We start from the raw sequence: 25,602 nt of genomic DNA, 5'->3' as shown, positions 1-25,602 counted from the left end.
CATTTTATGCAGGTAGAGACAAGGTAAGAACATCAAGACAATGACAGAGCTGCAAAAGTTCTAATATTCGAGGGAAAGATCCTGGGAAGGTGGAGGTAATGGGAGGCAGTAACAGTTTTTTAGGGTAGATCAGGAAACTGTATTTTTGACTTTGAGTTTTGGGGTTTGCTTATAAAAGAAAAGTGACAGGAAATATATTATTATTTTTTAAGTTATCTTTTTTAGAAGGCTTGAAATAAAAAAAAAAAAGCAAGCTGTCACACAAAATCTGTTCCATTCAATTTTGAGCTGCTGCCTCCTGCAGGTGTAGGGACTTCAGCTTGGGGGTGTTGGGATAGTTAGCTGAAGAAAATAAATAAAAATAGAAATAAAAAACGTACAACTTAAGATATTATATTATATGTACTCTTCTCTCATGCAATAATGATGCATGCAAGAAATGTGGGGTGTGCTAAAAAAAATAACAGGCAAATGAGTGAATTATTTTTATTATTTCTTAAACCATTCGACCAGTGGAGGGCGACAGAGTGCCGTTTAAATGTGCCGTTAATGACGACGGCAAAGAAGAACATAAACAGGAAGTCAGAGGAGGCGACCAGGTTGTGTTTTTGTCTGCAAAGTCTGTCGTTTTACCGTTAATAATCTTCCAGACCTAGCGTTACACAAAAACTCAAAATGGGGAAGCGACAGCACCAAAAAGATAAAATGTAAGTATCAAAGTTACCCTGGACAACACACCGCACCACTGAAACGCGCTTGTTGTTGTTAGCTTCGCTGGCTAATAGTGCTTGCTAACGAGCTAGCTAGGTTAGCTAACTTAAAGTAGCTTATTTCTGTCGTTACTTTTGGTTATTTAAGGTTGCGTCGTTGTCTTTCCTCTTATTTATGTGTGTGTTTTATCCGCCTTACAGGTACATCACATGTTCAGAGTACACACACTTTTATGGAGGAAAGCGAGCAGGTGAGTTGTGTTTTAACGTACATTTCTCTGATGTTCACCTACTCCAATTTTGTAACGTTACCTGGTTAAAACAAACGCTAACAGTTAAAGCTAGAACGTCGCCCTTTGGTTTATTTAAGCTTGTTGTCTTTCATATACTGTCATAGTCCTACCAGCTCGCTGTCACTCTGCCACACTGAACTTCATAGTGGCTGCAGTGAATCTACATTCAATTGCCAGTTCATTTAGGTCTACCTGAGGCTAAAACCAATGTAGCGTTAGTCTAACACAACAGTCCTTCAGAAAGTCGTACCTTCATGGAGGTTTTTAGAGTATATTAGAGAGGCTGTAGCCTGTGGTGCGGTTGAATCTTATTGTCCACATCATTTATTTCAGTAAGAGTAGACTAATGTTTAACAGCACCACAAACTGACCATGACAACCTTCATGAAGGCAGAATTTGTTGCAGGGCTGTTGTATTAGACGAAGGGTTCACAACTTTTTGGCTCGGGACCCCTCATAACAAAGCAATGTGAAAGAATCAAGTGGATGTATGGAAATGAATGCCATTTGATGTGTTGTTATAGTTTTACTTTATGTTTTTACTTTTCAGAAATCCCACAGGCAAACTTTAGACGGCTTCCATTTGACCACTGCAGGTAAGAAGAGCTTGTTTATCATGTGCATGGTACCTGAGGTGTACTGGTACCTGTTGTATTTTGCACATTAAGTTTGCTATTAGACCACTAACACTAACTCTGGCCATGCTGTTCCGCCAGTAGTAGAGGATACTTGACAGCAATATTATTAAGCAAAGATGGAGAAACTCTATGTAATCAAATCTATGACAATCTGGCTTGACATGTGTTTTAGCTGAGTAATTGTAAATGATACACCATTTGTCTCATTTTGACTTAACTGTTGTCTCTGAAACGTTTCAGCTTGTCCCTTCAGCCGTTTGAGTATCCTGTCTGTACTCAAGAAGGAGTCGTCTTTGACCTGCTGTGAGTAGATGATGCAATTGTTTTTAAAGACAAAACAACACAAATAGGCTTGTCTGACAATAAGTGACCTTTTGACTGTAAGCTGTCACTGGGTGTTCAAACCAATAAGACATAGTTGGTATTTGAGGGATGTTAAGGATGACTTTGACGGCCGGTCTTTTGCATGAGTTGTCAGCTCAACACTAGTTCAGTTTAAGATATCTCTGCAACCGTTGATACATGAAGCTCTTAGTAATCCTACTAACACAACACAAAAGAAAAGCACATTGTCTAAGGCCAAAAATTGAATGAGGATGAAGGATATTTGTTGTTGAAAATATATTGTAGCTCATATGTATTATGGTATCTTATTAGACCTTAAATAAAGATCTTTTTTTTCTTTTTCCAGGAGCATCATCCCGTGGATCAAGAAGTATGGTACTAATCCGGCCTCTGGAGAGGTAAGAAAACAACACGCATCATGCAGCCAAACGGCTCGTATAGTCAGCAGACTGCTCCTGCTTTATCTACTGCCATCTTTAAAGGCAGCTTCTTGGTGGTTGGAATCAGAATCAGAAATACTTTATTGATCGCCGGGGGGAAATTACACAGTTACGGGTTTAGGGACCTTTTTATAGATTAAACGATTTAACAGATTAATTGAAAGATTCGATAATGACATTACTAATTCGTCGTCGCCATACTTCAGAGGTTTAGAATTTCAATTGCCAAATATTTTTTTTGTTTACACAAGTTACCGAAATACTTTACATGTATCTTTCAAAATACACATTATGAGTTGTTTAGGTTGTCTCCCTAATTCAGTGTCATCAGTAGTGTAGTTTTGCATACAGTTCAGTCCAGTTCAGGAATCCTCAAAGCTGATCTCTGTGAGAGTTTTGTAAAATGTCTTCACCGGCTTTTAAGGAAAATGGAAATCATTTTGTTTGTGTGCAATCATAAAACTAATGTGATCAAACAAACAAGATTCAAACACCTCCATTTTTTCTTCTTTCTCACAGAAACTGGAAGCGAAGTCCCTCATCAAACTTAACATTGCCAAGAACAGCGATGGTAAATCTGCATGTGTTCAATGTACTTTAACCTTAAAGGATTCACGTAGAAACTGGGGCATAAAAGGTCAATATTGTCATTAGAGCCGCTTAAGCTTAGTTTTCCTGATTCTCATCACCAAAGTCAGCTTGTAGTTAGTAATAAAAAGGTCACATCCACACTTATCTCGCTACACTGCTGTGTGTGAGAGCAGCTTGAAAAAGAAAATTTGACTTAAAGAGTGTTAGAGGGTAATTTTTGGGAGGGGGATAAGAGCAAATTAAAGCAAGTGGAGGAGGAAGCTGTGGGAGAGATGATATAATTCATGGAGCACATTACATGAGGTACTTCTTGACTTGAGTTTTCAGCCTATGGCTGCAGGTTGAGAGTGACTCTGCCGCTCTGCTTGCTTCTGACCTTCTTTTCATTTTGTTCCAGGAAAGTATCACTGCCCGGTTCTGTACAACGTCTTCACAAATAACTCTCACATTGTTGCCAACATGGTCACCGGCAACGTGTTTTCTCATGAGGTGGGTGAACTCGCACACTTTCCCTGCATTGATCCACATTCAAAAGGCAGATGCTCAGCCCACATGGTCTCACAAGAAGCACACCGAATTAGCTCTGTGCAACAAATCCTTGTCCAAACAAATTGAGGATTGCACAGAACTGGTTTTACAGATACATTTGATGAAGCAGAATCTGCCTATTTGAGAGGCTTTTGTTCTCTAAAATATTTCTGTTTCCACTCAGGCTGTTGAGCAACTCAATATTAAGACTAAAAGTTTTAAAGATCTGCTGACCGACGAACCCTTTACCAGAAAGGACATTATAACACTTCAGGTGAGTTGTTTTTGTTTTGGTTTGCAAAGTTGAAAGCACGTTATCTAGGGAGAAGTTACCTTTTAATCTGATGGTGAAAATATTTTTGTTTTGTCTCTGTAGGACCCCACAAACCTGGATAAATTCAATGTTTCCGACTTCTTCCACGTAAAAAACAACCTGAAGGTGTTGGATCCAGGTGAGTTATCGAACTGCAGTGGGGAATTCTGCTTGTTTGCTAAATTGTAATCAGGGTTAAACATCCTTTGAAGTCTATATATGAATATATGAAAGGGCTTTTGGTTAAACCATTTCCTTCCCCCTGCTCTTCTTTCCCTGGCACGGTCCAGAGGAGGAAAAGGCCAAGCAGCAACCGGGGTACCACCTGAAGACCACCAATCTGGAGACCAGGGAGACCTTAGCTGAGCTGTACAGAGACTACAAGGGGGACCAGCTCCTGGCTTCCACTATGAAGGAGCCAGAGGCCAAGAAGACAGACAAATTAAACGCGGTCAGCAGAAACACTATGATGCTAAAGTTATTGAAAGCTGCACAGTCCTACAAGAGAAGGAGAGAGGAATAAGAAACAGCCGTGTCACAGTCTTTTCTTAGCGAGATGGATATGTTGACACACTAGCTTAGTAGCCGTCACTTTTAGGGCTTCTTTTCCACATTGGACTAAAAGCTTAGCCTCAAAGATCCTTCTTGACATTGGAAATAGTAATTTGACAAAACTGTCCCAACTCAAGGTCCACTTATTGGCTTTTTCTGGAGCTTGCAATCGTGCTTTCAATCATACTGTCACCAGATTTCATCAGTGTCCAAGCGTCTTAGCTGTCCAATCAAAAGAAAAATGAGGGAAACTTCCAGCATTTAGACAATTTCAAAGTGAACAACTGATCAAACGTGATTTATCAATCAATTCTTCAGTTGTACATTAGTTTGGCAAAGGAGTGTAATTATTACATTGTACACAGGAGGGAGCCAAACACACAGTAATACAGTGACGGTATTGTGGGCAAACAAGAAAGACAAACAACTGCATCCAGAAACAGAACAAAGACCGTTTACAGTGCTGTGAGGAGGATGAATAATAGTTTACATTTACATTCATTTAAGCAAATGTATAAAAGGCCCAGGCAGTAAGAAGTCATGGTCTAAAACATAAGCCTGAGCGAGACTTGGAATTGGAACAAAGGCCTCTTTAGATATGCAGCAGGTTTATATTCTTTACCTTCTGGATACTTACTGCAACCCTCCTACAGGTCTGCTCTCAGTCATTATGAGTCGTTTAACTGTGAGCGGAGCAAACGCACAGATGTGTAACAAAAAAAGGTCAACCGCGGTCACGTTACCTCCGTGACTGTGTCCTTGAATAACCGGGGGGGGGGGGAGCTGAAGTCTGATTCAATTTGAACGGCCTCAACACCTCTTTTCCTATCAGCGCTCCTTTGATGCTACGCCATGTCTCGTTTTTGCGCCAGAGCTTTTCCTTGGTTGCGCTCCGTCTCGAGTTCACAGCCGAGGTGACGCTCTGACAGCATCTGAGAGAACAGGGAATATAGGTCAGACGGAGCACACAAGGTAAAGTCTGTGCTTTCATGCGCCTTCACAAGAACTAGAGCAGAAGAATGCTAAACCAGGACTGTAGAGTAGACTTGAGCTTTTGAAATCCATTTTCACTTCTCCGCTTTAATCTCCCTGAGTTGTTATTCTATTGACTTAAATAACTCCTCCAATCTCACTGCATTGTTTGTGGTATTTTTGGATGTTGTATATTACCATTCAGCAAATTTAATCTCCTATAATTTAAGCCCAAAGAACCTTAAAGCATCTCCAGTGCCCCCTAATTATGAGATGGTAGGAATCTCTCCGAGCTGAGGGGGCTGTGCTGTTAATCATACAGAGGCTGTCATTAAGCTAGTTTGCACTTGATGCACCACTTAACAAACGAGGGGACCAGCCAAGTATGTGGCTGGAAAGAGGTGTGGTTGAGTGGGAAAGATTATTCTTCCACTGGCGGATGAAGCTTCAGTCTCCGTTAATGAGACAGTGTCTGTGCTGTTGAAGTGCCTCTGAGCAGGAAACTCGTGTTTAGCCGATCCCGATCTCTGTGGAATATTTCACAACAGGGATAAATATATAAATAAGAGCTGCAAGCGTAGTTCATTTTCTTTATCTATTCATCAATTAGTCTACAAGATATTAGAAAATAGCGAAACATAACAATCTGATTTTCTCTTTTAAATTGTAGTCCAAAACCCAAATGTATAGTTGTATAAAAATAAGGACTAATCAGTTAAACGGCTCAACTCAGTGCTAATACAGACCCATTATTACACTTAGGAGAGCATTAAATAACTGAGCGTGAAAGCTCATTCTTAACTTTGGAATAGACAAAACCAAAATCTTAACTCAAGGTCCACTTTTTCCAGAGCTTTCAGGCACATCTCACCCCACATCTTGTCTCTCATCCCATGTACGGCCACCATTTTCAACGGTGCCCCACGTTCAAAACATCGGTCACATGATTGTAACAAACCGAAAGCTCCAGAAAAGGCTTGAAAAGCTGAGTGGAGCTTGAGTTTCGGTGTTTTTCTTTGTTTGCTTGTATTGTTAGTATCAGTTGATCAGCTGATGTTGTTGTGATGCCATATTTCCTGCCATTCAGAACTCTTAATTTGAGAAAAGAAAACTATAATTTGCCCATTTGATGGTTTATGAAGACCGTCGTTAAGTTAACCAACATCATAAAAGTGTACGTTAACAGGAGAAGAAGCATTTTAAAAGCAGGGTTAAAGAACATGACATAAAAGCTGTAATATTTCTTTTTCTTTTATTTTTGTCTCGCCTCCCCCCCCCAGGCCCACTACTCCACAGGCAGAGTTTCCGCCTCCTTTACATCCACGGCCATGACTCCTGCAACAACACACGAAGCAGGCAAGTGAACATCTCGCACAGATTCCCAGCAGACAGAAATCTTCACCTCTTCTTTCTTTTGTTGCTGTAATCTTTATTTATCCAGGGAAGACTGGCGAGTCACGCCTGCTCTCTTGCAGCAAAGTGCAGCTTCATGCTCACACAGCTGAATGTAGCTGCAAGTGGGAGCCGCTCAGTTCGGCTGTGTTTTCTTCTCCTGTCAGCCTCTGAGCTGCTCCATGGGAGAGATCGGCTGTTATGCAACCGTATAGTAGGTTCAGTACACTTCAGAAGAGGAGGACAATGTTTGGATTTAGTGACCTAGTTCAGCTTTCTGAAAAAGGATGGCCTGCCATGTATTTTTATGGATGTGTTCCTTTTATTCTAAGTAACCTGAGACTGAGACGTGTGTCATCTTTACAGTGTAAACACGTATTGAAATGTGCATTGTAGTGTTGAATACAGGAAACTATCCATGTTTCTATTTACAGTTCTGTCACATTTTGTAACGTCTTTGTAACTTTGGGTGACTTTTTTTTAGTTACACCATCTTGTATAAAATCTAAACAGTAATTAAAAAAAAAAGTTATTTTGGTTTAAAGATTGTTCATAGGAGAATAACACTTGCATAAATCTAAATAACAACCTGCACTGCAGAGGGTTTTTAAAGGTCAGAGATTTTACCTGCAGCAACATCAAGCTGAGACTCGTAAACGATCAATAAAATCTCAAGATTGTTTTTCAAAACGACAGCCCCTGTCTGAAAACATTAAAATAACTTCATATGTGTTTTTATGTTATAGAGGCCATCGCAGACGACACCGTGCGTTATCAGTATGTGAAGAAGAAAGGCTACGTCCGTCTGCACACAAACAAGGGAGACCTGAACCTTGAGTTGCACTGTGATAAGGTGATAACACACACATTCACACACACACACACACACACACACACACACACACACACACACACACACACACACACACACACGACAAACATAAAATCAATGCATGTTGTAGTATTGGGGGATGAAGAAAGAAAGAATTCTAGTCAAGAAACCACAACTTTCCTTGTTACTGAAACGAGCAGCCAGTTTTGTTTTGTTTGTTTTTTTAATTTCCACATCATTGAAGGCCAGAATTTGAGATCATACGCCAGATCTATATTTTCCAGATCTATATCAGGCAGTGTTGGGAGGATGGGAGGATGTTGAAAAGATAAAACGTATAAAAAGCAGTGCGGTCATGCTTGCGATACTTGAGCTGACACTTTTTTTCTATTAAAAAGTAAATGTTTGAGATTAGCAGTGGATTAAAATATAGTTTTATAAAAGAGGCCTGGTGTCCCTGACACTGGTGTGCTGATTCAGACGTTGCTGATTTAATTTGCTGGTTTAAGGTCGTCGTTTGGCCTGAGCAGGTAGTTACGTCGTATTTTGGGTGACTCATCCAAAACACTGAAATCTGCCTTTTGCAGAGTCTGTCCCCCGGGTTGCCAAGTTCACATCTTGGCAAAAATGTGTTTCTTGTGTGCCTCCTTTTTCTTTTTTTTTTTAAGGTTAGGTGTGGGGCTCCAGAGAGACAGCAGGAGTTCCAGGAAAGCATTTCTGCCCTGGTAACCAGGCGCTTCATGTGCTTGGATTTCATTGGCCTCTGAGCTGTCGAATCAGAATAATGAGGGGAAAGTTGCAGCGGTTAGACGACCTGCCCTCTGCGCCCCACGTCCTCCTCTTCCCCACCTTACTCCCCAGTGGTTTTCACACAAGATTGCAGCTCTATTTGTGGCCCGCTGTTTATGAATTAATGAGTGCCGTTTCACTGTCACATACACTCTCAGTCACACAAATCCAGAGCCCACCTCCCTGTTAAGTGCCCATTTGCTCGCCCAGCTTTGGATGTTTTGGTCGCCCCTGCCCTCGTTGTCCCCTACTTGGGTGAAATGTGAGGGGGTAGATGTTGGAGATTGGATGACGCAGCCTGTCCCTTAGTCACACATGATATCGAGGAAGGTACAGTTTTATTATTTAAAAGCACAGTGGATACGGTAGACAGGCTTCACCTGAGTGGGATGAAACAGGATGACTAAGATGTCAATTTAGATACAGAATCCAGATATTCAAATTATTATTATAGGTTAAAATCAAACAAATTACAGACAAGCCCAAAAGAAAGTGTATATGCTATGACTTAGTTACCACCTTTCAGTATTCTTGAAATAGCATGAAATTTAAGTTACTACACAGCCTATTAGAACACAATTCTGTCAGAAAAACTGTCGAAATAGATTTTAAAAAATCTCTTTTTATTGTAGACTGATTGTCTGGGAAATACTGGAAAAAGAGAAGAGCCTGCATGCTTACATGAATTAGGAATTTGCTTTCTGTCTGCGTCAGCAAACATTGTTTCCATGCTGACATCACTGATTGCTGACAATTTTAGGAACCTAGGCATGTTTCTAAATTGGGTTGCATTTTAAACATTCCCAGGCTCAAACTCACACACTCAAACACAAAAGCATGCAGACACACTAAATTAACCACCATTACAGGGCAGCAGCAGCAGCAGCAAGAGGCAGAAGAAGCCTGAGTGTTACAGATAGAGATCTCTGACGGGAACGGTTCTGGTTAAAAATCAAAAGGATTAAGATGAAAGAGTGGAACACAGAAAAAAAGAAAGGCTTGTGTATTTTCACTTGTCATGCATTTTTATTCTTAGGTGTTCTTTTATATTACAAAAATACAATTTATGGCTAAAATGGTTAAAGTCACTCCAGTTTTTTTTTTGTCTAGTGGTTTAAACAATAAGCCTCTTTGTACCAGAGTGCTTTGAAAATCTGGGATTTATAATGGATGGAAAAAGAGGCAGAGCGTTGAACCCCAACAGCAAAATTGAGACGTGGGGGGAAATAAGACCAGTAGAGCTTAGAAGAACCTGTCACACAGCGAAAGGCCAATGAATAAAAATAGGTTTTTACGAAAGCATCTGGCGATTCTTGGAAACCACCAAACATTGCTGCCAAGGGGAATAAGTTAGTTTCTCACGCAAACACACACACACACAAGTGTTCCTCAAGGCTGTTGACGTTAATAACGGTAGACCTGACCAGCGTCATAGTCAAAGCCACGCCTCCCGCTTTGGGGACAAATACTAGCTTATTTCACAGAGTGCCAGTCAGTCAAAATTAGCTTCTGTCAGTGGGTGTTTTGTAATGATTTGCAAGATGCTTAAATGTTTTTTTTTTATGACCCAGGATGTTCCTTCAGCAAGAGGGAGAAAAAAAATCCAGATGTCTGTTTTTTTTTTTTCTTCTACACCAACAAAACAGAGCTTTGTAGAAGCGTACTGAGCCTGGCCTCTAGCTATATGGATACGTGAGGCCGCCGCAGGCAGCAGTTGAACCCTGCTTGACTTATGTGTGTAACAAACACTTTCTAACAGGTCAGACAGAGCTGCAAAGTTGTGACTCTGTTTGTTTACGTGAATGCAAAGCGTCGTGCTGTCTGTCAGCTCCACCTGGAAGTTTATTTGCCAGTCTGAACAAGGATCAGTTTGGGTTTTTGGCGCATTATAAACATGTAGAATGAAGTCTTTGGTTGTGTTTTAAACATGCTCCATTCGAAAAGGATAACGTCTCGTTTGCGTGTCACTCGTAGCAGCTCCGTTATCAAGGGACACGATAGGCTGTTTATGAGCCAGGGCATATTCGTTATGTGCTGTCAACGCAGTTTGCATTTAATACTATATATCTGTATTAATATTTAAGTGAAACCATCAAACAGTTTTCTTATCGCTGGTACATATGGCTATCTTTCTATCGCCCAGGCCTAAGTGACCATGAGATGACATCAGACTAGGCCGTCTTAAATGTGAAGTGGCATCAGGCAGGTATTGACATTCACCATCCAGTTTATCTAAATGTTACAGGGTTGAGTGTGTGAGTGCGAGTACGTTACAGGGTTTATCAGAAGGTCTCCTCCTATTACAGATATCTGGTTGATTTTGGCACACAACACGTGACTCTCAGGAGGCTCTTTATTTTTTTATAAACCATCTCTCCATGCTCTTTCCTCCAGGTTCCCAAAGCTGGAGAGAATTTCATCCGTCTGTGTAAAAAAGGCTACTATGATGGGACAACCTTCCACAGGTCCATCCGCAATTTCATGGTAAGGACTTCGACCAGATAAAAGTGCTCTTATGTGGTTACTTAACCTCCACTACACCCCACCAGTGTACTAAAAATGCACATTCTCATATGAACAGTGGCAAGTTTACAACCAAAACAAACCAACCACCTTTTGGCTTTGGCTTCTGAACTAACTGAAGTTTGGACAGATTATATGGAGACACAGACATTTGCAAACTTGTGTGATGTAAGTGAGATGTTCAAATGTTCTTTGCAAAAAGATCTAATCTTAGCAATGGGTTGTGATTTTTCTTTATTTATTTTTTTTGTGCCTAGAGGAACTGTTCCATTACTGGAAATGTCACTGGTTGAATTCTCGCAACAGCCCTGTGTGTTGTCAAGCCGGTAGCATGTTGTTGAATAAAGATGAAGGTGAAGGTGAAGGTGAATTAGGACCGTGATTATCCTGAATTTAACTTCCACCACCCCCCAAAAACAAACTATTTTCAGGTCAACATTTATCTTCCACCACAACCCTGTGTAAAAGTAGTGCAAATAAATGAAATATGAAACCATATTTTAGTGTTTGCTGCTTCAGACATGAGTAAACGCAGCTTTTTCTTCCTCCTTACTCTCCAACTGAAGCTGCTTAACCCAGACTGAGAATTCGAAATGACAGGTCTCTGGTCAGCTGCTCGTCTGTGTATTGTATAAGTGGCTGTGAGTGGACATCTGGTCTCAAGAGGACCCTTACCTTTTTTTTTTCTTTTTTTCCCCCGTGGTTTTCATACAGTGTCAAGCTGTGAATTGTTTATCCGTTATTACTGCGCCACTTCGACGTTTCCTCCACAGCTCAAAGGGAGAGGATGGTGGCCTCGGAGAGAATAATTTCATAGCAACAAACACTTTTCAAGCAGTGTGTTAATGGAAACAGAACTGTGGCCCTCACTTCCCTTTAAAGCACTTCATCATGACCTTGCGAGTGTACTGAACATCCTGATATGATACTTCTAAGAATTGGACAGTTTCACTCTGACATGTGAGAGGCCCACTAGGCTGCTACCCCTCAGGCTCAAGCAGTGAGAAGGTTTGTTCCACACAGATATGATGCAGGTGTTTGACACGTGAGTCTGTCCAGGTACCTGAGACATTTAAATATTACATCGCAACCTCGCAGTGTCTTTAAATCTGCTGTCTCTGTCAAGGAACATGAAGGCGAGCATAGGCTTTGATTATTGTCTGCTTAAACAAACTAAAAATATCAAAAGCACATTTTGCTGCTGTAGTGTGACATGGAAGTGAAACTCGACTGTCATTCGTTTTGTTTTTCACCCTTAAAGTATGTGAAACTAAACTATATACGTAAAAGTGTTTTTGAATGATTAAGCTCTGTTAATGGTCGGCTGCAGAGTTTTTGCAATAAATAGTTGGTTTACATTCAAAATCTCTCAAACATGTGTATGTGTGTATGTGGCCATGTGTAAATGACCTCAAGGTCTAACAAACATACCTTTACTACCTCATGAAAGGCTTTTTATGCATGTTTTTTCTGCAGTCTTACCTGTGATTTAGGCATTATTTCAGGCTGAAATAATGCAGCACTAGTTGTCAAAACCCCCCAGTGAATCTTTAAACAAGACGTCCAAAGAAATGCACAGAGCAGAACTCTGCTATATAAATAGGAAAGTTGAGCCTTAACAATGAACAATAGAGGCCTGTATCCTGGGAAGCTGTGTTAGTGGCTACTCGTGCTCACAAGGAGCATGCCTCCAGGTTGGATATGTGACAAAAGTTAATTTAAAGTTTCATTTGACCACTTTACAGATTTAAGTAACTGGAGCAACTCTTCAGAAATCACAGGACAAACCTGTATTTGGCTTTCAATGTTCAGCAGCTGACGTCAACCAAACCTAACCAAGTTTTTTTGTTTTGTTTCCAGATTCAAGGAGGGGACCCCACTGGCACCGGCACAGGTAAGATGAGGGCTGCACTTACGCCACATTTTGAATTACGTAACACCTCTCTGTTGAATTATTAATAGTTCCTTTTTGGAAGCTCTGCGTAAATACCACTGGCAACTCAAGATGCAAGTCAAGAGTGTTACTAAATATACTCTGTGAAGACACATGGGAGCACAGGACACGCTTATATGCACACACACACACACACACACACACAGATGACGTGGATGGAAGAGGACTGAGTGTAGCGTCCAGAATGGGGGTGTGGTGAACAACCAATCAACCAGCATTCGGTGTCATTTTCCTGTTTTTAAAAGCCAGTTTAAAAGGCAGCTCGGTGTAATTGCCTGCTAGGTCTCATACACTTAATTTCCTGCCTTCATGTCGCCCGTGCTGCTCTGAGAGTTTGCAGCACAAAGTGTGCTTTGTGACCGTGGGCGTCTCTGAACGCCACACAAAATACGTCCAGCATGACAGATTTATGAAGGTGCAGAATTCCTGGCCTGTGGGTAAAATTCTCCTCCTCACCTGGACTGAACAAAGTGTGCACACAACTCATGAACAGACCTTTTAACTGGCTTTTAAAGATGGATCTCTCCTAAGTGTTTAACAGTCCTGTAACATTCAGTAATTGCGTGATTACTATCGTATAATTAAAAACAATAGCCACACAGGCAGCTGCCAGGAAGCTTTGGACTAATGTCACTAATTTTGTTGTTTGTTTTCCTTCCTTATGATTGAGATATGTTTGTTTTTAACTCATCAAGGCAAAGCAGGGGTGACAGATTGAATCTCTCGTGTTTGATAATATGCTTCTTGAAGAGGTAATTTGTCTGCTCACATTTAGTGATAAAGATGAAGATGCAAGAAGCCTGTGGGGGGTGAAAAGTGAGCATGTTATTTGGGGACAGTTAAAACATTGATTGTTTTCAAAATATGTGCTCACTGGGGTTCTGCTGGCAAAATAAGATATTAAACCATGATGTGATACTTTCTTGACACTTTGATTTTGAGATGAAGTGTCAAGAAAATCCTACAAAAATTGCCCACACACATTGTGGATGCCCACATCCCTCGCTTTCATTGCCCGGACATAAATTGGAAAGAGACGCATCCGGCAGACTGCTCACTGTAGCGTTAATACTTTCCACCAGTTCAGAAGAGCCTCATTTATCTAAAACCTGCCAGAACCAGATGCTTTGGAGAGAGAAATGTTTTAAACATTGACTTGTAAATTAAATCCCAGACATTTATTCAAAATGCGCAACGAGATGCGCATGCTCACATGTTTTTTGAAATGCCCAAATAATGCTTTCATTAATGGAGACGCTTCACAGCTGTCAGTCAGTGGAGGGATGTTTTCATATTCCTGCTTTCTTTCCTGTTAAACCTGGTCAAAGCGTGAGGTTCTACTGTTGATGTAATTCAAGGGAATTTTCCAATGAACATCAGAGGGAATGCAGTTTGATTTACGGGTTAACTCTTTGGTGAGAATTAATTTCTCCTCCTCATCCTCCTCTCTCGCTCTCCCTTCATTTATGATCCTGTCGAACTGAAGACAAAATGTCAGCGAGTTGATAAATTATGCAAAGATGTCAAAGCCTCTGAAGAGTTGATTGGTTGGTAGTATACATTTACACTCCAGCATAAACACACACACACACACAGTACTTACTGTACCAATATATACAGTATGCACACACTGTCTCATGCACATACACCAGCTGGCAGGATGCAGGACAGTGAAACACACCTCAGGGCGACAGATCCTCTCCCCCTGTTGGGCGCCAATAAGCTCCAGCAGTGCTTGTTCCTGTATCCTCATCATGATGATTCTTAATGATGAAGTCAGTCTGAATAATGATTCACAGCTGAAGGCTCTCAACATGGCTCCGTGTTCAAGGGCAAACAGGTCTTTTGCGTCTTATGAACATACACGGTGCCTTATTTCAGTTTCTGTAATGGTGCAGTACTTACAGGAGTAAATGGTACCAGTAGAGCCAGTAATCTGTGTTGTTTTCATACAATCTAAATAAATATAACGTCCAGCATTGAGGAAGCGGAGATTAAACACTATATGGACTCAATATCAGTTTTACTCCCCAAAGTGTACAAATGTTTGTTTACATATATTAAATCCCAGAGGGTGCAGTTAAATGACAGATTAACACTGTGAACTGTCAGTGAACTTCTGCTGCAAAGTGCTGACATAATGATATTCTTTAAAGAAAAAAAAAAGCCCTTGTTCTACCAGCACCATAAAACCAGTTTCTCAGAAGACGTTTGAATTGATTTACATGAACAACAAGCCAGAAGTGTTTGTCCAACCAACTTTAAAGTTTCCCTTTTTCTTAACAAGGATGTTTTTGTTTATGGATTAATGGCTCCCTGTAGACATTTCTCACTCATTTTTCACGTTCAGTGTTTCCCACCAGAACACATTGTGTGTATCCTTGAGGCCTGGCATGTCGACTCTCTCCCCGTCCTTGTTAAATATTTGCAAAGCTGAATTTCTGCCTTGTTTAGTCAGGTTTATATCGGCTAACACCCCACACACACACACACACACACACACACACACACACACACACACCACCTGCCGGTGTTTTGCTGCTTTTATTGGCGTTTTGACTGTCGATCAGTGGAAGAGTGAGAAACCCCCCTTTCATTTGAGAGACATGGACTATCTTTAACATAAAGGCCTGTTTGCTTCACCACTCCGTCTCATCTTACCTGTTTGTTGCCGCTGTATGGCCTTATATTACCTTATATTAGTACCTTATATTATACATCAGACCAGTATTACCTGCAGTAATAATCATGTCAAATGTTTCCACTTTCTGTCTGTCTGTCTTTGTCTCTTTGCGTCTTTCCTTCCCCTCTCACCTACTCTCTCCACCCCCAGGAGGGGAGTCCTTCTGGGGAAAACCTTTCAAGGATGAGTTTCGGCCCAACCTCTCCCATACCGGCCGGGGGGTTCTCAGCATGGCAAACTCTGGTCCAAACACCAACAAGTCCCAGTTGTAAGAAATGTTTTTAAAAAGCGGTCCTAAAACTATGAACAGTCGCTCTGTGGCAGACAGTCAGTCGGCAGAGAATCATGTTTTGTTTTTTTCTGTCTCGTCCTGCTTTTGATTTCGCACAGGAGAATAAGACCAGAACAATTCAATGCTGTCAGAATAAAATATCATATTAAATGCACAGACAAATATTTTATGTATTTAAGTGTTTCTTGATGTAGCTGTCAACAAGTTTAACTCCTGCTGTGATGCTGGCATAAATAGATAATGAATGACAATATAATAACAGTTGTAATAATATAAAGTGTCTTCAAAGGAGAAGTTAAAATAGTTGAAAATACTGTACATTAATAAATACTTACAAATGTCCTCATACAAGCTTACAACCACATTATAATGTGTTCTAGACAGGTACTTATTACATGTTTATATACTGCTGCTTATACATTATAAATGTTACCCTTTTGCTTGAGAAAAACCTGTAAATATGCTGTTTATTCCTGTTTTTGAAGGTTTTGTGTATGTAGTAAAACTAAAGTAGTTATGTAAACAGACATGGCTTCTGCACCGACTGTAAAGGCAACGCTCCCTTTTTAGATTTCTAGTTCTAATACTTTGGACATATTTATTTACTGAACCTGAAATGTTTTGAGTGTTTAAATGTTAATGTAATGTTGTTTTTGTTCTGTTTTCTGTCAGCTTCATCACATTCCGGTCGTGCACTTACCTCGACAGGAAGCACACAGTATTTGGAAGGTAAACCTTCTGATTTTTTTTAAAATGTGTGTGTGTGTTTAGTCATTTCCTGAAATTGACTCCACTGTGGCTGAGTGACAGTGTTTTGTGTAATTTAGCAGCCGAGGCCGTTGGCTTTGAAAGGTGACAACCCTGACAGACGCTTGCTTAATGCTCAGTGCCATTTACACAAACAGTTTGTTCTTCTTTTTTCTCTTCTTCCTCTTTCTCTCAGTCATCTCCTCACTCTCTGTCTCTCTTTCTCACCCTCTCGTATTATTCTTTAATACATATGTGGTTCCTTCGGCGCTCCAGACAGTGCAAACAGTATTGTGACTTCCAGACTGACTCCTGGCCAAGAGCAGTGAAAAATTTAGTAGATGCTGAATCTAAACTGGAGGCTCTCTCTCTCTCTCTCTCTCTCTCTCTCTCTCTCTCTCTGCCTCTCTCTCTCTCTGCCTCTCTCTCTCTCTGCCTCTCTCTCTCTCTCTCTCTCTGCCTCTCTGCCTCTCTCTCTCTCTCTCTCTCTCTCTCTCTCTGCTGAGCTGAGCATGATCTTAAAGGGTTGTCTTTTTGGAGAAAGCTCTGGCTGTTTGGCTAAAAATATTCAGACTGCTTTCAACTGACTGATTCCTCTCATGGTCAACACACTTAAAAAGCTTCTGCTTTAACTCTGCGTCCAGCTTTTTATCCTTTCCAGACTGTAGTCTTTGCACATTTAATGGCACTGGCGGTGGTAGTCCACTTAACCTGATCTGTACATAATGTTACAGAGGGAAAGGTTTTCTGTTGTTCTTATTGGTTCATTGTCATCGTTTTAATAACTGATTAATTTTCAAATGTCTTGTTTTTGTCTGACCAGCAGTCTAAAACCCAAAGAAATACATTTAGAATGATTTAAAACTAAGAAAAGCAGCAAATTCTTCTTTTTTATTTGGCAATTTTGCTTCCTCCACTAATTGATTGATTAGCTAATCGTTTCAGCGTGTTCGTCTTTTAGTGTATTTTCTACCTTGGATCATTTATACAGCCCCTGCAGTATTCGGCTTGTCTACAGAATCTTTTTTTACTTTTATTTTATGCCCTTTTAATATAGCGTTGACAGTCGAGAGCTGACAGGAAATGAGGGCAGAGCGAGATGGGAAACGACATGCAACAAATCCTTTTATCCATCCCACTGTATAAACAGCCGAAAATACTCTGAGGCCCCCTTTCACAAATGGATCCTGCAACATTTCTGGGTTCAGATACCTAGTTTTTCGGTGTTCAGATGGAGGTCTTCTAGAAAAATCCATGTCAATCCTCTTGACCTTTCCTTGACGTTATATTTCGGCTTTCTTTTCATCTGAAGTGACTGCAGAGTTGGAGAACAGGGGTGGATCAAAAAATAAGGACACCACGTACAAAGAGTGTTCTTAATCCTCACACAGGCTATCTTAATGATTGATTTTTGTATGTATTATTTTGTAGTTGGATGACTCTTGATCCCTTTGGCTCGGCTGACACGTTAATCCTCTCAGAATACCTTCAAAGGGGTAGATGTGATGCTTGATGTTCGCCAGCTGACTTTCCCGTACAATTTTCAAAAGGCGTAATGTGTTCCCCTTTGTCTAGTAATGGTGGGCGATATGATGATGAGAGATTTTATACCGTGGTAGCTGTCTCTTTAACGGTCCTGGTTGTAATAGGCCATTGTAAGTAATCCTGCGGGACTGCTTTATGGCAGTATTGGGTTTTTGTTCATTTTTGCATTGATGTGATGTGAGGATTTCATTCACTGAATCAGCCGAAACACACATCCCTGCCCTATTATTTTGTCCTGCTGCAATTTCTCAAACGATTGTCCTGAAAATGTAGATTTTTATCATCATATAAAAATCGAAAGATGCACCCGTCTTGGTAATTAGTTAAACGTGAAATACCTTAGGTTACAGTTTGTTATCTGTCGGGTGCTCTAGGTGGGAATATTGCTGCTTTTGTTCGAAGTAGATCTGTGATGAAAGAAAATTGTACTGTTTCCTGATCTGGAAACGGCTTGAACAACTTATGTGACATTGAAAAATATCTAGATAATTTAAAAAGTTAAAGTGGATGTGAGAAAGATGGGAGTTCTTGAGACAAAACGTGTAGTTGGAAGCCAATTTATGGGCCGATTCTTGGCATGAAAGCAAGTTTGGGACCCTAAAGGTTTTGTACTCATAGATAACATAATATTATTTTAGCAGGTCAGTGACTCATCGGGAAGCAGAGCACATGTGGCCTGTGAGACACCCCCCTGAGTGTGCTGTTTGTATGCGTCTTCTCACTCTACGCATGGTAACAGGAAGCCACCACAGCAGCAGCTGGATAAAGACTTTGCAGTTTAAAGAGCAAAGTGAGAGCAACTTCGTAAAGTGCTCTGCACCACGGGAGTCACGAACAGTTCGCCTGTTGGCCCTTTAGCATTTGACAGACTCTATATCTTCAACGGTTGCTTTTTTTTTCCTAGTGTGTTTACACCCAGCGCAGATAACAAAGGCCGTAAACATTTGCTTTTAGCAGCAACTCATGTTCACTGTCGTCTGAGGAATATAATGAGGTCTGCACAAATCCCTCAGCCGCTTAATGATACACTTATTATGCTGCCTTGCTGCAAAAAGACTTTCCTCTTGTGGGACAATGAAGAACTGAAAACTAGAACATAAGAGGTTTAGATGGCTCAAGGGCACTTCAGCATGGTGTCACAGGGATTTGAACTTGAATCCACCCCACAGCCCCCCTTCATGATGGAGCACATCAGTCTTTACGTAGGATATGTGGTTTTGAATGGTTAGAAACGGCTGAATTTATTCAACATTCGAACTCTATAATGGTTTCATTTTTATTAGATATTTTGTTGTGAGGGATATGCTGCCGTTATTTTATCTTCCCTGTCGAAGATCAAAGTGATCTGGGACCTGTGTGGCTGGCCCAGGTCTCTCTTGCTCTTACCTCAATGTATAGATGACTTGTCATGGCAATAAATGACGGATGGTTTGTGATTTTATTTTTTTCTCCCTCTTTTGCAGGATTGTTGGTGGATTTGAGACCCTCACAGCTATGGAGAATGTGGAGAGTGATCCCAAATCAGACAAACCAAAGGTAGGAATCAGGGATGTTTCAGGTCTGGATTGGCTTAAACATAATTTGATTTTACTTCGAGGTGTTTCTCCGAAAGTCTCTGGAATCTCATTTTACAGTCTCGAAATGTAGCCGACACCGCTGTCCAGTGCAAATCACAGAGTGCAACTGTAGAATCAGTTTAAGTTCATAAATCGCTGACATTAATAGCAGCTGAGGAGCACAAGTCTCAGCCTTTGTGCCGTTTTGACCCTTACATGGATCATCTAAAGGTCAGGAGCTGAGACCAGGAGCGAAGCAGACCAGTGAGAGATGAGTCAGAAATGGCGATGAGGCTAAATTCAGTTTCTTTTCCAGATGTATGAAAGTAGAAGTTAATATTTGAGATACGTTATCATTTACAGATAATGTACTCTGTGACCGCCGTAAGGACGCATAATATTTCATTTTCCGTTGAGGGAGCCATTCGCTCTTTGCATCCTAATTGTTTCTGTTTGACTCTGTTTTACAGTCGGAGATCAAGATCATTAGTGCGACTGTGTTCGTGGACCCGTACGAAGAGGCTGATGCTCAGGTTTGTATCTCTCTCTCTTTCCAAACATGAACAATATTGACTTTATGATATATCGGTTTAAAAGCCTTATCTGCTGAGTGTTCAGAGATTTCTACAAATAATTGTGTACTTGCAGTGCAGAAGCGTAAGCATGTGGGCAGTGACACATTTCCCCTTGTTGTGGTTCTGCACGTTTTTGAATTGAAACAGTGACTGAGGTTAAACAAAACTTTCAGCTTTAAGAACAATAGGAGTGGGCAATATATAGATAAACTCTGCTTTAACGGCAAATTAAATGGAGGAAACATTTACAGATGAATGCCTGTTTTAAATAATTAAAGATCCCCTCAAGACATTTTCTAAGACATACAGTGCATCCGGAAAGTATTCACAGCGCTTCACTTTTTCCACATTTTGTTATGTTGCAGCCTTATACCAAAATGGATTAAATTCATTTTTTTCCTCAAAATTCTACACACAACACCCCATAATGACAACGTGAAAAAAGTTTTTTTGAGATTTTTGCAAATTTATTAAAAATAAAAAACCTGAGAAATCACATGTACATAAGTATTCACAGCCTTTGCTCAATACTTTGTTGATGCACCTTTGGCAGCAATTACAGCCTCAAGTCTTTTTGAATATGATGCCACAAGCTTGGCACACCTATCTTTGGGCAGTTTCACCCATTCCTCTTTGCAGCACCTCTCAAGCTCCATCAGGTTGGATGGGAAGCGTCGGTGCACAGCCATTTTCAGATCTCTCCAGAGATGTTCAATCGGATTCAAGTCTGGGCTCTGGCTGGGCCACTCAAGGACATTCACAGAGTTGTCCTGAAGCCACTCCTTTGATATCTTGGCTGTGTGCTTAGGGTCGTTGTCCTGCTGAAAGATAAACCGTCGCCCCAGTCTGAGGTCAAGAGCGCTCTGGAGCAGGTTTTCATCCAGGATGTCTCTGTACTTTGCTGCATTCATCTTTCCCTCTATCCTGACTAGTCTCCCAGTTCCTGCCGCTGAAAAACATCCCCACAGCATGATGCTGCCACCACCATGCTTCACTGTAGGGATGGTATTGGCCTGGTGATGAGCGGTGCCTGGTTTCCTCCAAACGTGACGCCTGGCATTCACACCAAAGAGTTCAATCTTTGTCTCATCAGACCAGAGAATTTTGTTTCTCATGGTCTGAGAGTCCTTCAGGTGCCTTTTGGCAAACTCCAGGCGGGCTGCTATGTGCCTTTTACTAAGGAGTGGCTTCCGTCTGGCCACTCTACCATACAGGCCTGATTGGTGGATTGCTGCAGAGATGGTTGTCCTTCTGGAAGGTTCTCCTCTCTCCACAGAGGAACTCTGGAGCTCTGACAGAGTGACCATCTGGTTCTTGGTCACCTCCCTGACTAAGGCCCTTCTCCCCCGATTACTCAGTTTAGATGGCCGGCCAGCTCTAAGAAGAGTCCTGGTGGTTCCGAACTTCTTCCACTTACGGATGATGGAGGCCACTGTGCTCATTGGGACCTTCAAAGCAGCAGAAACTTTTCTGTAACCTTCCCCAGATTTGTGCCTCGAGACAATCCTGTCTCGGAGGTCTACAGACAATTCCTTTGACTTCATGCTTGGTTTGTGCTCTGACATGCACTGTCAACTGTGGGACCTTATATAGACAGGTGTGTGCCTTTCCAAATCATGTCCAATCAACTGAATTTACCACAGGTGGACTCCAATTAAGCTGCAGAAACATCTCAAGGATGATCAGTGGAAACAGGATGCACCTGAGCTCAATTTTGAGCTTCATGGCAAAGGCTGTGAATACTTATGTACATGTGATTTCTTAGTTTTTTATTTTTAATAAATTTGCAAAAATTTCAAAAAAACTTTTTTCACATTGTCATTATGGGGTGTTGTGTGTAGAATTTTGAGGAAAAAAAATTAATTTAATCCATTTTGGAATAAGGGTGTAACATAACAAAATGTGGAAAAAGTGAAGCGCCGTGAATACTTTCCGGATGCACTGTATACATATACTCGTTGTATAATCATTTGTGTCTAATGAGCTTTTCCACAAAAAGGTATGAATATGTAAGTATTTTTCTTTTTTAGAAGTTGGACACAAGATGTCTCCTACTTCACTGAAAGGCCATTCTCAGTTTATTAGGCTTCAGGTTTCCATATCACACCTGTGTAAGTTGCATATCGGAGCATAACTGGCTTCTAAACTAGCTGTCATGTCACAAATCACGCTTGTGCACACGTGGACTTCAACATGAGGGAGCACAAAGAAACTTTGCTCCTTCAGCAGACGAATGTGAGAACAGCCTGCTGGTGTTAAACACCCACGAAGCAATAAGGAAAACGCATTTCTGAGTGCAGGTGGGCCGTAAATACATTTAAAAAAAGAACACCTGTTAAATCACATTGATGCCTCAAAGAAGTTGTTCATTTATTTCCTATAATGGCGTAAAATACAGCAAGAGATGTTAAAGAGAGGCATAGCTACCTGAGTACAAATTGTATAAATAAATCTCTGCTGGTTTATAAACAGTCCCACCAGTGTTTTAACCGTGCAGCAGGACAGTCGAGGGCTGCAGTTACTCCACTGTTTACCCTCAGATTAAAGCTGGAGGTCGGCACTTTACATTTATAGTCATTGTTTGAGTTTAAATCCAAAGCGATCGAGTACAGAGCAAACACAACAAAAAAATGTGACTATTTATGTGTACAAAACCAGAATATTTCAAACTCTTTAACTATATCAGGCGACAACCTACTGTCAGTGTAAAAGGGTTTTTGTCCAGTGTCCTATGAAGACAATCCACCTGTTGTTGCGAAAGTGTCAACATGGGAGTAACAGTCACCGAGCGCGAAGTCCCGCGGTGTGAGCGCGGGGATTCATATGAGTTGTTTTTTTTCAGATTGCGGCAGAGCGAGAAAAGGATCTGCAGAAGAAGGAGGAGGAGGAGCAGCAGACCAACATCGCCCTGAAGAAAGCCAAGGAGGAGCAGGCGCCAAAGACCTTCAAAGCAGGCGTAGGGAAATACATCAACCCTGCCACAATGTAAGGACAGACACACACACACACATGCATACTGATTTACTGATGTACACTCCTCCCTCTGCTGTAGTGGTGACTCATCCATAGGCATCGCCGTGACTTACATAAAAGCTGCATTTGCACAACAAAGAATATTTATTCCACTTTCCAGACAGAGTTTAGATTAAAAAGTTAACCTGACCTCCACACAAAGTGCATTACATTTTGTTCCCCCAGTCTGCTGTGCGTGACTGTCGAAACAGGACAGTAATGAATGGATGATAAAACATGATGATTACGTAGCGACGCAGAATCACTAGAAACATAATGTGCAAAATTGCCAATTATTGAGAAGATTACCTGTTTTCCCCACGGGGATAATTCAGGTTTATCACCCAGACCATGTTTTCGCTGAGTCCTGTTTGTATTGTCTTGTATTTTGTGATATTACAACATATTTCATTTTAGTTTTAAGTTTATGTCCAACAACACAATTTGTACTTGAAGTTAACTTTTCAAAATAGCCTCAAATATCAAATATGATAAAGAGATGGAAACATTAGATTGTTGTCCCTTTTGCCACTCACGGTTTTTGAAAGTAAAGAGAATAAAAAAGAAATAAAGACACTTTGCACAATGTCGTGGGAATACTGAAATTACTGTCATTATCCAAAATGAAGGTGCATTAACTGAACTGAAAATGTTGTACTTACTAAAGTGTGTAATAAGAGATAATTAGTCTCGTTTTGTTTTCAGAATTGTACCCGTCTTATCCTCCTCCTGCCGTCACATCATGTTCACACATTCATATTCATGCAGAGCATGTCCGTATTAATGCCCCTGAATAACAGTCCGTCCATTTTCCCAGACAGTTAAATGTAAAAGTGACACGTCGGTCTTTTCATCAGCCGCTGATGTGTTTTGTTAGCGGGGGGAGATGCTTGTTCCTTTGTGCACTTTCAGGATGATTCAGATCAATAGAGGGTGGGGATGACACACACCACAAGGTTTATCTGAAATTAATATTGCGCTTTAAAATCCAAAAAGAAAAACACGACCAGAAAGGATAATAACATAGTAGGCGGCTACACAGAGGTTCTGGAAGCTGATTTTGATGGACAGGTGAAGAGATTTTGTTTGTTTGAACATTTTGATTTAAGATTAATGAGGTGAAATTCTGCGTTATTCTATAATTGTGTAATGTTGGAGATGGTTGAGGTAAGGTGAAGCTTTGGTGGCTTTGAGGTTGGGGAAAGAAGGTCTGTAATTGGTTATCGGGTGATTAGTCGATCAACAGAAAACTCAACTATTGTGCATTTTGATTCGCTGCTTTTCTTTATTTTGCATCAGTGTAAACTCAATATCTTTTGTATCTTAATATCCATTGGTCATATAAAACAAGACATTTGAAGACTCCTTGGGCTTTGGGAAATTTATGATAGACATTTTTTGCTATTGCTAACAACATTTTCTGACATTTTACAGAAAAGAAATCTTGAGTCGTAGCCATAAAGGTCAGATTCATAAAAAGTCGTGCATTCATCCGGGTTCATGTTGATGTCTGATTGAAGGGAAAAAAATTGTTGTTGTACAGCCTGTTCGAAACAGCGTCTGTCTCATGCAAATGTATCCGTGACCTTGCCAGACCACAAAGAGATAAGCAAAGATGTTGATGACTTGGCCAGACTGTAGTTTCACTTCCAGTAAGAGAAGAAGAAGCCTGAAAGGCCTGTATACTGTGCAGAAACCTATAATCTACAAGAAACAAGAGGCACTCATCTGTGGAAAAGACCGCTGATAATGATGTTTCATTCTTCCCCCTCAGAAAACGTCCGGCTGCTGAAGATGAGAGCGGGCCGTCCACCAGCGGAGGAGCAGCAGCAGCAGCAGGAGCAGCCAAGAAGTCCAAAGGCAAGACCAGCTTCGGAGACTTCAGCTCCTGGTAGCACCGACACATCCAGCATTTACCCGTCTGGTCTTTTACTGGTCGGGTTGAGCGTGAGCAAAATTAATTTCTTTCATACTTGTGTCTGTTATCTCTCAGTAGTGTTGTCGTCTTGTGGAACGAGAAATTAAAGTTACCTTTTTCAAAGATGGCGTCCTAATCTCATTTTATACATCGTCCTTCAAAGACACTGTGACTGCTGATTTTAAGACAATGTATTGACACGGTTTTGTTGCGACGAAGCAGCAGTGTCACGATGAAACACTACTCAGTGTAGGAAGCAATTGATCTTATATTCATCACCCAAGACAGGGCTAAAACCATCTGATCGATATCTTTGGTCCCGGACGATCTAATCAGTATTTGTGAACGTGATTAACTCCCCACACCAGACTGCGGTGGCTGTGAAGGGAGCTTTTAGGATAT

The 25,602-nt window shown here is 40.9% G+C and overlaps 1 protein-coding gene across 1 annotated transcript; it reads left to right on the top strand.

The window, feature by feature from the left end:
- Positions 1 to 581: 581 nt before the first annotated feature.
- On the top strand, positions 582 to 25,323 carry ppil2 (peptidylprolyl isomerase (cyclophilin)-like 2). Its single transcript, XM_070904408.1, has 20 exons — positions 582 to 707; positions 912 to 961; positions 1,554 to 1,599; positions 1,882 to 1,944; positions 2,333 to 2,384; positions 2,946 to 2,997; positions 3,415 to 3,506; positions 3,730 to 3,819; positions 3,922 to 3,997; positions 4,149 to 4,309; positions 6,663 to 6,738; positions 7,521 to 7,627; positions 10,790 to 10,879; positions 12,779 to 12,812; positions 15,706 to 15,823; positions 16,520 to 16,576; positions 19,603 to 19,675; positions 20,166 to 20,228; positions 23,113 to 23,255; positions 25,057 to 25,323. Exons 1-20 carry the CDS (start codon positions 676 to 678, stop codon positions 25,175 to 25,177), a joined length of 1,596 nt encoding a protein of 531 aa, XP_070760509.1. The 5' UTR covers positions 582 to 675; the 3' UTR covers positions 25,178 to 25,323.
- Positions 25,324 to 25,602: the final 279 nt, after the last annotated feature.

Source organism: Enoplosus armatus, chromosome 4, assembly GCF_043641665.1.
Source record: "Enoplosus armatus isolate fEnoArm2 chromosome 4, fEnoArm2.hap1, whole genome shotgun sequence".
Taxonomy (NCBI): domain Eukaryota; kingdom Metazoa; phylum Chordata; class Actinopteri; order Centrarchiformes; family Enoplosidae; genus Enoplosus; species Enoplosus armatus.
This window is presented reverse-complemented; position numbering and strand designations above follow the sequence as displayed.

Bases quoted from the DNA above. Each gene is read 5' to 3' on its own strand.
- ppil2 (XM_070904408.1), top strand. From the start codon at position 676: ATGGGGAAGCGACAGCACCAAAAAGATAAAAT. The intron at 7,628-10,789 runs GTGATAACACAC...TCTTTCCTCCAG, and splicing joins TTGAGTTGCACTGTGATAAG to GTTCCCAAAGCTGGAGAGAA. The intron at 19,676-20,165 runs GTAGGAATCAGG...TCTGTTTTACAG, and splicing joins CCAAATCAGACAAACCAAAG to TCGGAGATCAAGATCATTAG.